The sequence below is a fragment of the Hemiscyllium ocellatum genome, chromosome 31, assembly GCF_020745735.1.
Source record: "Hemiscyllium ocellatum isolate sHemOce1 chromosome 31, sHemOce1.pat.X.cur, whole genome shotgun sequence".
NCBI classification, from domain to species: domain Eukaryota; kingdom Metazoa; phylum Chordata; class Chondrichthyes; order Orectolobiformes; family Hemiscylliidae; genus Hemiscyllium; species Hemiscyllium ocellatum.
Window position 1 is genome coordinate 7,731,064 of NC_083431.1, and position 12,739 is coordinate 7,743,802.

General features: G+C 41.1%; 1 protein-coding gene and 1 long non-coding RNA gene across 2 annotated transcripts in view; one reads left to right on the top strand and one right to left on the bottom strand.

The window, feature by feature from the left end:
- The window catches only part of rps6kb1a (ribosomal protein S6 kinase b, polypeptide 1a), a 78,762-nt gene extending 66,790 nt beyond the window's left edge, over positions 1 to 11,972 (bottom strand). Inside the window, exon 1 of the mRNA XM_060848340.1 lies at positions 11,781 to 11,972. Within this exon, the coding sequence (XP_060704323.1) occupies positions 11,781 to 11,858 (78 nt within the window). The 5' untranslated portion in view covers positions 11,859 to 11,972. The remainder of the gene's footprint in view (positions 1 to 11,780) is intronic.
- LOC132830555 (uncharacterized) overlaps positions 11,448 to 12,739 on the top strand; it is a 30,843-nt gene continuing 29,551 nt past the window's right edge. The window contains exon 1 of the long non-coding RNA XR_009646388.1: positions 11,448 to 11,539. This is a non-coding gene — a long non-coding RNA (uncharacterized LOC132830555). The remainder of the gene's footprint in view (positions 11,540 to 12,739) is intronic.

Genomic DNA, 12,739 nt, shown 5'->3' on the forward strand with positions numbered 1-12,739 from the left:
TCCAATCAGAACTCTATCAACAAACACATTGACTTGGATCCCATTCACCACCCCTTGAGAAAAAGAACTGGAAATGACATCACCAACCCTAGGAAACTCAAACATATAAATTGAAAGCAGGCTACACCACCAGTGCTTCATTCAGAGGCTCACTGAAGATGTTACCTAGGATGGTGACAAAACATCTGAAATCGAACCTTCCAGCTCAGCAAGCAAATGTACATCCAGTAACAACCTGTGTTGATAGGTTCCACTTAGGAGAACGTAATGGCCATTCAACTGCTGAAAGATTACTTTTATCTTGTGTGAATTTCTTGAGATCTGAGAGAATAAATGTGTAAACACAGGTTCATAAAATTATCAAAAAAAAAACCAAAGGGCCCAATGAACTTAAACACAAGTCCAATTTAATTAAACATTGATTGTCAGAAGGAGACATAGTTTCCATTGTTGTCATTCCATTACCATTCAAAACAAACATTTGTAGGTCTAAGGAAGTAGTGAAAGGAGGATATTTGGTTAAGTGCTGTAATAAAGAGATTCACAAAGGCGGCGAAGAAAAATTTAAGTAGACAACTCCAGAATGTGCTGTCCAAACAACTGAAGGAACAGACAGCAACTTAAGACTGGGACTGTTGAACAAAGACATACAAATGGAGAAAGATTGCAGCAGAACTGGAAACTGGGGATATGGATAAAGTGTTGGAAGTGGAAGTGATGTTCTGGAGGTACTCAAACAAATGAGTTTTGAAAGGCTGGGAACCCAATACAGATAAGCAAAGACAGTAGCGAAGATGACAAACAAAATAAGGTACATAATGGTGTACAGGCTGCGGAATTTTGGATGATCTGATTAATACATGATGTGAGGATGCCACCAGGATTTTCTTAAAGACTCTTCAGTCTTTTTCTAAAAATGTTTCTTCAAGGTGGGATACAACTGTGAGAGATATTAAAGAGTTAATTTGCTCTGCTGACCTGTAGGAAATTGAATGTCCCAGGGGTAGGGAAGGGTGTCTCTGTTCTACAGGTATAATGTTAGTGAATTTACATTATAAATGGTTCTGAATGGCATGGGATGACATTGTCACCATCTCCTATTCAGGAATCAATAAAAACATTACAGGTGGAATGCTGACCACACCTATAGTTACAAAAGAAACACTTCACAACAGATTTGACTATTAAGGGATGATTTACATTACACTGTTTCTGCATGGTGTCTTGAGAGGTATGTGACTGTGAGGGAGTGACTGGGAATTGTCTTGTGAGCCTTACTGACTATGATGTAAAGATTTTGTATAAAAAAAAGGACTGTTTCCTTTGTTCAGAGAGTTTCCTTGGACACATTTTGCAAGCATGGTGAACAGTTTTAAGGGTTTCTCCAGAGCTTGTATTGTCCTGAGCTTAATAACTTTTGCTTGTTCACAGAAGTTGGTATTTTGCAGTTGCATCAAGTGTGTAAGAATCTCATGAAAAAGAACCTAACATATGGACTGTACTTCAATGAAACTGCTATTCTTCCTGCATCAGCCCAATGAGTACCAGAAAGTTTGTATCATATACAAGCCTAATTCTGCAAATGTGACTTTCATATAGTTGAGATGCACATTAGGTATGGTTAAACATTATTGCTATAATAAAATATTCACATCATATAAAACATCTCAGTTACAGCTCAAACCATACTCAATTCCTCAGAAATAGCTGTAAATACTTAACGACAGCACTAAAGCAGAGTGTCTTAAGGATTCCTCACCTCCCATACCATTAATTATGAAGTAACTGGCTTATTAATTAATCTGCAGCTCAGAAATTTCGAATTATCCTACACCTCGAATTTCATATGAATGGAATGTCAATTCACATCCTTGAATAAGGTTGGCTGCCTAGAAATACGCAGATCCTAACAAATGAGATATCACCTGTATATTACATCAATAAACACAGTTGCATTCCTGTTTTGGTTCTCTCTGCCATTGGCATTTTTCCACGTCACCGAATATTTTCCTTCTCAGAGGGCATTAATCAGGATCATTCTCGACTTTACAGCAGCTACATATACTGGACTCTATTCAAACTGTCTGTACAAATCAAGCTTATTCTCCCTTGCATTTTGGTTTAATCCAGTTGGACACACTTGACTGTATGGAAGATTGTACAAGACTTCCTGTTTGGATTGGGACCTTAACCCCAGTTTTGGTAGAGAACCTTTCAGCCAAGTTAGTGTATTAATAGAATTATAGTTTCTACTGTCACTGTCAAACATTTTTCTATATCATAAAGTTTATGTCTACTATATTTTGTGTATTGTGCTCAGTTTAAAACTTCAAAAGCAAACCATATAAAAGAATTGTCTTTTCAAGGTAGCAAAATCAAATCGCTTGTACAATATACAATTTGCTGGTGTTACCTCAATGTCAAATACACAATAATACTACCAGTATCTTTCTGGCATCTCATGATACAATGTTGAATGTTGGTTCCAAGATTAGTTGACTATTTGTACTGTTATTGCTCCTAGGTCACAAGGTTTATGATCAATGATTAAATCAAATTCCCTTTTCCATGGATTTCTGGGAGATTTACCATTGTTAGAGATTACATTCCCTTCAATACTTGCCAACAGCCTGCAGCCTTGTCCGCAAGAAGTGACATAATTAAGTAGCTAAGAATATTTCTTCCTTCGTGTGCAAAACAAAACTAAGACAAATCCAAACTTCCCAAATTCTCGACATATGCTTCTCCCCAATCCCTCATGATGATATGGCTTCACTCCTGCTAGGTTTTCTCTGTCGCCTCATATTTTGTTACTATCAATCAAAGCAAATAGAGAAACATAAGGCAGAGTCCTTGCTTGTTACCCATTGATTAATGGTTTGGTTCAAACACATGGATTACAGCACTGCCCATTGTCAGGTATTAGTATTCTCTCAGTTGGTAGAACACACTTATTTCAGAAGGTTCTAGATTCAAGTTCAATTCCAGAACATGAACATGTGCTGGGTGGCACAGTGGTTAGCACTGCTGCCTCTCAGCACCAGAGATCTGGGTTCAATTCCTGCCTCAGATGACTGACTGTGTGAAGTTTGCGCATTCTCCCTGTGTCTGCGTGGGTTTTCTCCGGGTCCTCCGGTTTCCTCCCACAGTCCAAAAATGTGAAGGTCAGGTGAATTGGCCATGCTAAATTGCCCGTGTTAAGTGCAGGGGTAAATGTAGGGGAATGGGTCTGGGTGGGTGCACTTTGGCGAGTCAGTGTGGACTTATTGGGCCGAAGGGCCTGTTTCCACACTGTCAGTAATCTAATTTAATCTAAATACAGTACTGTATTTGAGCATAGTACTGTGTGCCCCATTTGCCAATTTCATGGATGTAAAAGATTCCAAAGTACTACATGGAATTGAGGTGGAAGGAAGGGCTTTGTACTCTGGTAAATATTTATCCAGTAATATCCAAAGAGAAAGAATCTGGACCTTCCTGCACATCAATTGTTTCCTACACTACAGCAGTGGCAGCACTGCAAGAGTACTTCATCGACTGTAAAGCACTTTGGTACACCTTGTGATGGCAAACTGCACTAACAGAACTGCAAACATCTTTCTTTTATCCCCCCAGTACTCACCAGCTTGGCAATCAAATTTCAGGGGCACTTTGTCCCTGGCTGTTAATTATCAGCCATCATGAATTGGTGCATTCTCTCCATGGCAAAGCCTCCACTGATCAGAGTTCACTTGCCAACCAATCTGCACTCCCCTCTCATGAAGGACAGATACCGGGTCTCTCCTTTGAATTGGTATTCTTGTGTATTGTCATGATGAATGCAAGACAAAAATCTTTGATAAAATGCATCTTTTTTCAGCAATACAGTTCATCAACTTTCCTGGCTACCACCTAAGGTTAGGTCCAGAAACAATTAATTTTACAATCAACTGAGTGGTGCTGCTTGCTTCTGCAACCTTTTCTCACGATACATTGCCACAAATGCTGCTGCTCTTCCAGCACCTCCTTTACTTTTATCTCCTGTTTTCTCTATTTCATCATTGCTATCGCTTCCTACAAACTCTGTGACCCTGTCAGATGAAAGTTCCATCCCAAAATCCTTACCATTATGTTTGCAAAAACTTACTTCTTCAACCAGATGCTAGGCCCTCCCAAGGTGCTTTTTGCATTCCCCTGATGTGCACATTTATTGCTTCCCAATATGACAAATAATTTTACAACATTTTTTGATGTAAGAGGAGAGCTCTAGAGATACAAGCTGTTGAACTGAGCCAGAGTTACAGCTAGAGGGTAATAATTACATTTACACCCTTGGTAGGAAAAATACTTATAGGAACTCACCCATTGCTTTCAACCACCAGAAAAATGTAGAGGTTGGCTTTTGATAACAATAGAAATAGGACTTGCTTGTGAAGCCTGCCGATGTTTAATACCTAAGCTCTCAGAATAAATCACCGCTTGGGTTGAGAGGGGCTCATACCAGTGAAAATTGTTTCCAAATTATCATTAGCATCTTGAAATGGGAGAATAATTATACAAAACAATAGTGACATAGCACATTACTATATGAATACTATAAGCCAAGCAGCGATATAACTATATTTGGAGACAACCACCACCTACAGGATCAAGGATAAACATTCACCACAATTACAGGGAAGACAGCTGGAGAGGATCTTAAGTAATTTAAAATAAGCCCCCACCTCCAATTCATCAACTGCCTTGTCTGATATGCTTACTGGTAGACGATCATTTGGAAAAATCTAGGAAAAGTATATGTGTCTTGATCTTGGAAAGCTGCATATGTAGCTAGAAATATTCAAAATAAAATCCTTGATATAACTTGCTGTTATCTGAAGAGAAAACCTTTGATTCAGGACTAAAAGGAAGCCAAAAGGATAGGCTCTATAACTGCAAATAAAGTATAATTACCGTAGCAGCTCCCAAACAATTTATGCATCAAACAAATGGTTGAACCACACAGGTCACAGATTTAACCATAAGCTATCAGCGTGGAAGGGGCTGTCTGAATTCTACAAATGGTCTCTTTACTCCTTAGGAGGAGGAAACTGTTGCCATGGGATTCTGCTCCTGATACTTATCTAATAATTCATGAAGTGCCAATGCTACGTTTAGCATTAATACCATAGCCAGGAAAAAATAGATCAATGGTCACTCTACTGATTATATTCCAAGAACTTGTGCTAAAAAAAAGGGATCAGACTTGACAGTGGTGCTTCAACAGTTGAACATTTCATGATCAACCACCATTAGGGATCACATGTACTTCTACTGAAGAAAGACATCAACTGGTAAACTATATTATCGATCACTTATTGGGTACAGTTCCAATAACTTTGCTAAAAGAGGTGATTCGATAAGACAAAACTGACAGCTAGTATTTGAAGGGATAAAAAGTAAAATCAGCAATTACTGAAATAAGTTAAAACTTTGAGTCACTGATACAGTATTTTCACAGGTATTTTACTCATTTCAAGCATTTAAAATAAGTGCACATATTGCTGTATCGCAAATAGTGAATGATCTTCAGCTCTGAGGATTCAAACAATACAATATTTTCCATGCTTCAATATTGAAGAGATTTACATTAACACATTTGATCCAAAAACATAACTATTTGGCTTCATGATATAAGTATGCAGCCTGCATATGTTCAATGATGCATGCCACCTTTGGGAAAAGAATACAATTTATTACTGTAAACAACTTTCTTTTCCCAAAAAATCTCAAGGACATTTCACTACTCTCACCTAGCAAGCCATACTTTTACTTAGACTGGGTACTGCCTGGAGATGAAATGATGCAGTCATTAACACGTTTGAACCATCAAAAGTTATTCACCTTTTTACATTTTGCCATTCACTTATCATAGAAAAATAGTCTTTGTTTTGAAAAATGCAGTTGACAACATGCACACATTTTATGGTCATCTCACTGTTTATTTACATTGAAAACTCAAGTTTTATCTTGTGTGACACATCTTTAGTAGCCCATAAGTTGATCATACTTCATCCGTTTCAAATGTGATATTTTAGTTTATGTATTTCAATAGTTTTCAAAACTTTAAACATTCAAATTTTCACAAGGGACATCCTGGCATAGGGAAGTACAAAAAGGAAATAATGGTCTTTTCAAGAGAGAAATAACAGACACAAAGTATATGGATGGGGACAAAATCCATCATTGTACCAGAACTATTATTATGTTCCAAGTAACCAAACAAAAATATAATTTCTGCATGCAAAAACAAAAAGAGCTGCATATCATCAGGTTTGACAGCATTTGGAGAAAGGTCAAGGTCAACCCTGTCTCTTCCCCCACAAATCTGCCAAATATTTCCAGAAACTTCTGCTTTATATTTCTAATTGCTCAATCACCTACCAAGCATTTCATAGAACCCTCAAGTGTGGAAGCAGGCCATTCGAACCAGAGTCCACACCAGCCTCAACAGCATTGCACTCCTAATCCTGCATTCCCCATGGCTAATCCACATAACCTATACATCCCTGGACACTATGGACAATTTAACATGGCCAAGCCAGCTAACCTGCATATCTTTGGAAGGAAACCAGAGCGCCAAGAGGAAACCCACACAGACATGGGGACAACATACAAACTCCAACAGACCCAAGTTTGGAATCAAACCTGGGTCCCTGTCACAGAGGCAATAGTGCTAACCAGAAGAAAAAGACTTGGCAAAAATGATACACTCCAGCATTTATGGAACTCCATTACAAAAGAGTTGAGATGATCCAACACATGAATAAGCGTTAACCACAAACTATTTCAAAATCTTGAACACACTTGTCTAACTGAGCCTACAGTGCATTATTTAAATCCTACTCGCCATGTACATTATTTAAATCCAATCACCCTGTACATTAATTTTTCTTCCTAACAATCTAATGATGTGTACATAGACAACATAAAAGAAGAAGTCTTGCTTTGCTGGATATAATAGGTAGGTTTTAACTTGGGGTATAACGCTTCTCCAAGAAAGATGCATTTTTGGCAACTTCCTGTGGAATGTACCAATCATAACAAGCAAAGCAGACAGGAGAGCTACATCAATAATCTGAATAGTCAAATAAATCAAAAGAACTGTTGATACTGGAATTCTGAAAGCAGAAATTGCTGTAGAAACTCAGCAGGTCTGGCAGCAGCTGTGGAGAGAAGACAAAGTTACAATTTCAGGTCCAGAAGCTGCTTTCAGTTCTAGATCGAAGAATGTGATGCTGAAAAAGCACAGCTGGTTAGGCAGCATCCAAGGAGCAGGGCAGTCAACATTTCAGGCATAAGCCCTTCATCAGGAATGAGGCTTGTGGGCCAATGGGGCTAAGAGATAAATGGGAGGGGGTGGGGCTGGGGAGAAGGTAGTGGGAAAGCGATAAGTAGATGAAGGTGGGGGTGAAAGTGATAGGTCGAAGAGGAGGTTGGAGCAGATAGGTGGGAAGGAAGATGTAACTGGTAGGACCATTCAAGCAGGCAGTGTCGAGTTGGAAGGTTCATCTGTAATGGTGTCATCCATCTGTTAGGCCAATATATAGACTTAGAAAAACCATAAAATTCCTCTGATGTAGTATCAAGACCAAAGTTACTGTTGGTCCCTTCAGTTGGCCTGTTTCTGCCCACAGTTAAAATTCTTCTTTGTTTGCTGTGGCAAGATTCCATCTCCCACACAAGTCAATCAAAATTCCACTACCAGATCCAATACATCCACACTAATTGTTCGTGCTCAGTTACAATTTTGGGTCTAATCTAGGCCTCATACTTTGAGAAGGATACCATTCACTTGGACAGGGGCAGAAAATATTTACGATAATAGGAAGGACAAGTGGTTTCAATTACTGTGGAGCTGATATTTTTCTTACAACTAAAAGATTAACGTTCAAAATTAGCAATTTTAGATAGAGTTTGCAAAGAAAAATGTTTCCACCGGCAGGGTACTGGCAACTAGGTGACACATATTTAAGGTAATTAGCACAAGAACTGAAGATGAGATGAGAATTTGTTTTAGACACCAAGTATCAAAGATCTGAAATGTACCACTCCTCCAGCCAGCACAAGGAGAAGTAATCACCTTCAAAATGGATTAAGGTATCTACTCAATATACAGCAATTTGGAAGGGGAATGGGCAGTAATAAGCTCATTTAAATGATACAGCATAGGCACAATGGGCTCCTCTTGCACTGCACTGTTCTATGTTTTAAGCTCCACTCCGTCCTAACATTGCCAAACTACAATGGTTCTGGTTTCCAACACTTCCAATTAAAATGTTCATCCAAAGGTTAAATCATATTGCTGCTTTGCACTTCACCAAAAAAACTTCTTTAATCTTACAAACAGATCCTAAAATTCTTAATTCCTGTAAGCTCTAGCATTGTATGCACTCACCTCATCCCCTTGTTCCATAATGGACTCACTTCAGTCTTCTCAGCTTCAAAACATCTTGCAACTCAAGGGTCTCATTAAATTCTGAGGAGGGAGGTGAGAGCCCCTAACATCAAGGTAGCATTTGACCAAGCGTGGCATTAAGGAGCTCTGGCATAACTAGAATGACTAGGATTGAAAATGTGTTGCTGGAAAAGCGCTGCAGGTCAGGCAGCATCCAAGGAGCAGGAGAGTCGGTGTTTCCTGAAGAAGGGCTCATGCCCGAAACATCGACTCTCCGGCTCCTTGGATGCTGCCTGACCTGCTGCGCTTTTCCAGCAACACATTTTCAGCTCTGATCTTCAGCATCTGCAGTCCTCACTTTCTCCTAGAGTGACTAGGAATCAGGAATCTCTTCCCACTGGATGCAGTCAGATCTTGCACAAAGGATGATGGCTATGACTGTTGAGGTCAGTCAACTCAATTCATGGATGCCTCTGCAGGAGAACCTCACGAGTGACTTAGACCAAAATATCTTCAGCTGCTTCATCAATCCATCAAAGTCAGAAATGGAGACATTCCCTGATGATGTTCTTTACCACTTGTGACGTTTCAAATAGTCCATTTCCAAAAGTAACAAGAGCTGGATAATATCAAGGCTTCGGCTGAAATGCAGCAAATAACATTCACACCACACTGTCTCTTTTTGAAGATGGTCAATCTCATCACCATGCCTTGAAATTCAATGGCATTGCTGAACCTCTCACTATCAACATCCTTAGGGTTGTCATTGACCAGAAACTGAACTAGGCCGGCCATATATATACTGTAGCTAGAAGACCATGTTGAAGACTAGGAATATTAATGCAAATATTTCATCACAATTCACACACCTCAACTCAAGCATGATAGAATACTCTCCAGTTGTCTGGATAAGTGAATCTCCAGCAGCACTCAATGTGCTTCACTGTATCCAGGACAAAGAAATTGAAGGTTTGAAGGATACAATACCTTGTAAAATCCAAATTTCAATTTAATGCGAATAGCCAAACCTGAAGTATTATATAAAAATTAATCAGGCACCAAAAAAGCCACCAAAGGTTCTTCAGCCCTTATGTTGCAACTAGATGGAAGTTGCAGTATTTTTTGTAACTGTCATCCGTGCTGCTAACAGGACCAGATTCAGTCACAATCACAACTTTCACACAAATAATGGCAAGAACTGAAGTTCATCTAGTGAATTGCATTCAAATACAAATCAGTACCTTCAGAAGAGCATGCAAGGCAGCCAAAACGAAGTTTTGAACAAAATATCATGCAGACATGAACAGAGAATCCAGATTTCAAATGCTTGGCTCAAACAAATTTCTCTTCTAAATCTAGTTGAGAAATCTTCATTATATAATTCTAACTTTGCACTGAAAGAAAGCAAAACTTTGCAGAGAACTATCCTGATATAAGAAGCGAACCACCTATAATTTTGTAATTGAAACTAAATAAATTTATTCAATCATTAAATGAATTCCATATCTGATGAGAACCAGTACAGTTGTAGGCAGAGTTGTTTTAAGCACGCAAAGTTTTCCTTCAATTTACTGGCAAAAAAAAATCACAGCACATCTCTGCCAAGACTGCATTAAAACAAAGCACCAGAAGGTGTGCAAGAACAGTCAAGGGCAATAGACTGTTCATTTATTTCTCCTTCAAAAGCGTGTAGCACCTGCTCAATACTTTGAAACAGTGAAACTAGAATTAGGAACTCATCATGCAAATAATCACAGGTACATTTTACGTATCAGTCACAACATAAATAGCCAAATTTGCGGATATTTTGCAGCTGCATTCACACAATATAGACAGGATGGCAAAAGAACTAGAAATGACATGAGGAAATCCATTTTTACACATTACGTAGTTAGTGGATCCAGAATGCACTGGCTGAGCGTCTGACAGAGGCAGATTTAAACTTGGATTTAAAAAGTTAAAATTGGACAGTTATTTGAAACCATTTGCAGGGTTCTAGTGGGAAAAAAAAGCTGGGAAGTGGGACTAACGGTGTTCTGTTTGCAGAGAGCCATAATGGATACAACAGACCAAAAAGGGTCCTCCTAAGCTGCAATTGTGTCATGATTCTATAAATCACACTGGAGTCACACAGTGCTCACCTTTCCCCAAACTAAATGCCATACCACATGACAAGTCAGTTGACCTCAGCGTCACAAGTGTTATCTTCTACCAGATAAAACTTACAATGGATTTAGGAGAATTACCACAAAACTTACTCAATTATTCTGTTCCCAGACAGAACAAATTGATACAGGGAAAAGGGATAGATGTACCTTCAAGGCACACCAGGATTAACTCTTCTATTCCACATACTCTCTTAACAGCTCAATCAGTGCAACACATTCAAATTTTAAGATAGGCACAAAACGTATGTTTCAAGTATCATGAATTACACTTAGCGGGGAGTAATTTAGAAGCTAACTAGTCAGTTGCACTTGATAGACAACTCTAATTTTAAACTGCAGTCTACTCAGGAAAGCAATGGCTAATGTGGTCAGTCAGCCTCGACAGCCAATTTTTTTTTATCGAAGGCAATTTTCTCCTAGCCTGAGTCAAGGGGAATCATAGACATTGGGACAGGTGCAGACAGCAACGCCACGTTGCGAGCGCAGGAAGATGTATCACTGTTGAGAAAGGATTCCTACAACAAAATGCTGCATGAATTTCCCCAGATACGGGAAAGGAGGGAAAACTGTACTGAAAAGGGCAAGAGTCTCATACAAAATTAAGAATCCTTTCGCGTTTGAGGACAACCCCGCATGGCTGTTTGACCCGAAGCTGGGCTGGAAACACACGTACACCTGGTGAATTTTATCCGGTGTTACTACATCCTATTAAGCAAAAGGCAATCCTGCGCGGGTTGCTTATGCGTTCTCTAGGGTTTACTTCGTGGTTCAAACTGTCTGCACCTGTCTCTCTCTGGGCTTGGTCGCCTCCTTTCCTCCAGCTCTAAGGAGTTGCTGCCACGAGCGAGACCGGCGCGAGGCGGCTGTCGCGAGCTCCAGGCGTTCAGTTCCCCACCTGCCGTGGATCGTGGAGGTTCCGAGCGCACAGAGCTGCTGCTCCTCCCTCATACAGCAGGTAGGCCCACAACCTCCTTCAACCCGCTCTCCACAATCCCCCAAGCCTGGGCCTCAATCTCCCTCTCGGGCCACTTATTGTCGCTGGGGAGGGGTCGCTTCTCAAGATTTCCCTCCCTCCCTCCCATTGGGCCTACTCCACAGGCCTCGCCTTCCGCTGAGGCGGCGACAACGCCGGGTTCTCCTCCACCTCATCCCCACCCCACCCAACCCACCGCGCCAATTCCCTTTCTTCTCTTTACCCCTTCCAGCTCCTCGTCCGAGATGGCTTCTTCCTGCTGGTACTCGGGGTCCAGGTCGATGTCGAACACCCCGGCCATGTCTCCAGCTCGTGCTCGTTTTCTCTCTCGCGCTCGCTCCGTGTATCGCGCTCTCGCTTCCCCCTCCCCGGCTTCGCTCCCTCATGGGTTCCACTCGCCCACCATCGCTGCCGACGCATGCGCAGCCCGCGGATCGAGGGGGCGCGCCCCCGCTCGCCGGCTCCATCCCTCCCCTCCAGGGAGAGCTGACGTGCGCGTGCACTGCGGGGCGACGCTGCGTGTGCGGGGTTGTGTGGGGAAGGGGATGGAGGAAAACAATGTCATCGTGCGCACTCTCGACCAGCCTGCCTGGTGCAGAACCTCCTGAGAGCCGACAGGAGCGGGGGAGGTGGGAGAGTAGTTCAGCTCTCCAAGTCTGCCTTCCTGGTCAGACTTAACTGCCATTGAAGGTCTCTAAGAGTGTCCCTTACCTCTGAGGCCCAGGTTCAAGTCTGATCTGTCACCAGAAGTGTGTTACAAGATCTCGGAGCAGGTTGATCGGAAAATAGGAAGTCAGAAATCACACAACAGGTTGGACCGAAGGGTCTGTTTCCGTGCTGTACATGTCTATGACTGTGACCAGGTTTTGGTCCAACAGATTAGTTTGAGCTTTCAGAGTGCTACCCATTCTAGCTACCGGACAAAGGAACAGCACTCCAAAAGCTTGTACTTTCAAATAAACCTGTTGGACAGTAACCTGGTGTTGTGTGATCTCTGACTTTGTCCACATCAGAAAATCGTAATGGCATCCCTACAATGTGGAAACAGGGCATTTGGCCCAAAAGTTCACACTGACCCTCTTGAAGAGTGTCCCACCTAGACACATTCCTCTACCCTACATTTTCCATGACTAATGCACCTAACCTACACATTCTTGAACACTATGGGCAAATTAGCATTGC